Here is a 3,245-nt window from a genome sequence, read left to right as displayed (position 1 = left end):
GAAATGACGAGTTTGTGGTTCGCGTTATAAAACTAAGCCCAGGTCTAACGGGGACCCACCCCGGCTATGAGCGCTAACACCACAGTTGAGATCACTGATCGTTGGTGCCCCCACCGCACTTCACAGTCAAAGACGATGGGACAACGCCCTTCCGAGACCCAGATACGATCAGTATAGCGGCACCCGGCGACGCGCTAACGCAACCACTATCTGACCTTCCGCTGGACAATGGTCACGTGTCATTGCGTGGCGGACGGCGACCTCCTGACCTTTGCTAGAACCGTTCGGCGTCCCGGCTCGTCCAACCGCTACCTGACTGAACATCACGTTCACCAGGACATTATGCATGACGTTAAGCAATAAATCGCCTGAAAATGGGCTTAGGCTGGATACGCCGTTTGCAGCGATCAGTGCACCATACTGCGGTGTTGTGACTCGTTCCAAAAGCATTCAAGATCAGGAGCTTGGTTTTGCAAAATGATTGCATTAAAGAGGGCTAAACAGTGAAAGATGAAGGAAGATTCGACCATTTGTTGTGTTCTGATCACACAAAATGGCACCAAAACACGGATGAACTTAATATTCAAGGCAGTGGTTGTCATTGATCAGACGCTTAAGTGCGTCGTTGTGTATCTATCTAGCTACGAAACCCAGTTTGAAGTGGATTTATCGTATGTTATTTGTCAGGCATTCAAAGGCACTGGCTCATTCGTCTCAACCATTTAAAAAAAAAGATGCAATGGTTTGGATACCGCTCATCCCTTGCACATAACATAGTCCGTAGAATGTATGCGACTTTGACCGAAGACATTTCAGCCAAAATTCTGGGGATGATGCACATGCACCAACGCTATCTGAAACGTGTACACAACCCCACATGATATTTACAGGTTCAGAGGTATCACCCATACCTGCTTTCAACTAGCGGTCATCAGTGCACCAAGTCCGTTGTTGCATTTCCTGCTTCGAAGTTTGGCTGCAGTGACGTCACTGCGGGTCCCCCATCTTCGCAACGCTAAATTCCCATGGCGAACCTCCGGTACTGCCAGCGCCTCTTCACTACCCACCACCAACTTCACGCAGCAATCGCCTGCCCGATCCTAGCCACCGGCCGCCGTGACCCGCACGTCCCGTCCCCACCCATCTCTGCACGCCCTCTCCACCTCCACACCCCCGCCGTGCGCTCACCTCTGCACCCTCTGACGTGCGCTCACCTCTGCACCCTCTGACGTGCGCTCCGTTGCAGCCCCGGCTGCGCGCGCTCGGGCGGCGCTGCTGAGATGCTCAGCAGCCAGCTGCAGCTGCCCAGCCGGCTGCGGACGCTGCTGCTGGGTGACGAGCCGGCCCAGACCAGCGCGGCGCCGCCCAACTGGACGCTGGCCCGGCCCGACACGTGGGAAGGCGTCATCGACGCGCTGTATGACTACATCGAGCGGCCGCACGCGCACTGCAACAAGTCCGTACGTGTCGGCGGCCAGCCCGACTACAAGACTCGGCACTTCGATGGCTACAAGTGGGTGTGCCTGGACCCGGAGCTGGGCATGCTGGAGACGGACCGCTGCCTCATCTACAGCTTCGGCGTCGACCACGACTGGTCGTTCGACGACAACGCGCAGCTGCTCGAGTGCGAGATCCACGCCTTCGACCCGTCCATAGGCGCCACCGACCACAAGCGCTCCGCGCGCATCTTCTTCCACAACATCGGCATCGGCGGCCGGAACGAGGTGAAGACAGTGCGCCGGGGGCTGGTGTCGACGCGCCGCTGGGACATCCGCACGTACGAGGGTGTCGTCCGCTTCCTCGGCCACCTGGACCGCACTGTGCACTACCTCAAGGTGGACGTGGAGGGCAGCGAGTGGGACATGTTCGCGCAGATCTTCGCGCAATCGCCGCACCTGCTGCGCAACGTCAAGCAGATCGGCATGGAGGTGCACATGGCGTTCGTGCCGAGTAGCAAGGTCGGCCTGGACATGTGGAAGCGCTACCTCAGCACCTTCATGCAGCTGGAGAGGATGGGGTTTCGGCTGTTCCACTCGGAGGTGAACCCGTATGAAGCACCGCGCAACCTGTTTAAGTGGACGCCGCGCAAGGTGTCAAGAGTCTACGAGCTCGTGTGGCTCAACCAGCCGTGGTAGGGCCGATTTGTTGTGACTTTGCGGGAGCTTAGTATCCATCGCAGCTGTTCAGAGTGTGGGGTGATGTGGTGCTATGCAGAGTGGTGCGTCGTGACTCGCGATGATATAATGCCCGACTTTCTGCGCGATTGAGCGACGGTAGGTCGCGAAGCTCAGGGTCATGAATCTGGAGCGAGAGGTCATGGATCTGGAGCGGAGGTCATGGATCTGGGCGAGAAGAACGGAGGTAAACCAAACTGTGATCGACTCTCGTGCAAAGGAAACATTCTTCCGCGCCCGAGAGACGCATGTTTAAACCTTCAACACCAGGTGTGTGTGTGTGTAGAAAGTGTGTGTGGGGAGGGGGGAGGGGAGATACATTATCCTGACGGCCCCTTACTGCACCTAAGGACTTTGTTACATGCTGTTTGTGCACATTGTTCAGCTCGGCGATGGTATACGTGGGTGTTGGATGGCCTCGGCGGTCCACAAACCAGGCTCAGCAGCGCGCAAACAGCGGCAAACAGCCGAAATGTTAGTTATGGATGGCTTCACGAGCACTTTGACAGCATGCGCACTCCAACGATCGCAACTTGCCTCTTTCGAGGGTGTCCAAGGCTCATAACACAGGTCGATATTATGAACTGTGCGTAGCGGGTGAAAGATAGAATGTTAATGATCTTCACGCTTTTACATTACGAAGCTTGCTAATGTACTACGCTGTCACGAGTTTGATGTCTGCTGTGATCGTTGTTATCTTTTTACACATATGTAAAACAAATACATTACATGTCTAACCATTCGATGCGCGCAAAGGTACCGTATATCAAATAAGTGTAATGTATACAACATACTTATTTGATATGTGAGCCTTTGCAGATATTCCGAATGTGGCAGGACCTTGTTACGCAATCCCCCGCTACAGCTTGTCTCGCCCCCCCCCCCCCCCCCCCCCCCCCCCCCCCCCCAGCAGAGTTTATTTTAGCCGGTTAACTTTGGACAAAGCGGTACAAATCTCGCCTTACGGATCATTCCTGTCCCATCAGTGATCAGCCGCGTTATCTCAGTTTGATCCGCGGCCAACTGGCGCGCATGAGGTATTGCGCCACCCAAGACGACTAATCGATACCG

At 55.3% G+C, this 3,245-nt stretch overlaps 1 protein-coding gene across 1 annotated transcript; it reads left to right on the top strand.

Annotated features, from left to right (window-relative positions):
• Nucleotides 1–1,025: 1,025 nt before the first annotated feature.
• On the top strand, nt 1,026–2,135 carry LOC119106069 (methyltransferase-like protein 24). The gene is made up of 2 exons (XM_037229665.1): nt 1,026–1,039; nt 1,355–2,135. Exons 1-2 carry the CDS (start codon nt 1,026–1,028, stop codon nt 2,133–2,135), a joined length of 795 nt encoding a protein of 264 aa, XP_037085560.1.
• Nucleotides 2,136–3,245: the final 1,110 nt, after the last annotated feature.

Source organism: Pollicipes pollicipes, unplaced genomic scaffold, assembly GCF_011947565.3.
Source record: "Pollicipes pollicipes isolate AB1234 unplaced genomic scaffold, Ppol_2.1 Scaffold_6138;HRSCAF=7277_pilon_pilon_pilon, whole genome shotgun sequence".
Taxonomy (NCBI): Eukaryota; Metazoa; Arthropoda; class Thecostraca; order Pollicipedomorpha; family Pollicipedidae; genus Pollicipes; species Pollicipes pollicipes.
Note: the sequence above shows the minus strand (reverse complement) of the source record. Positions and strands in the feature narration are given on the sequence as shown.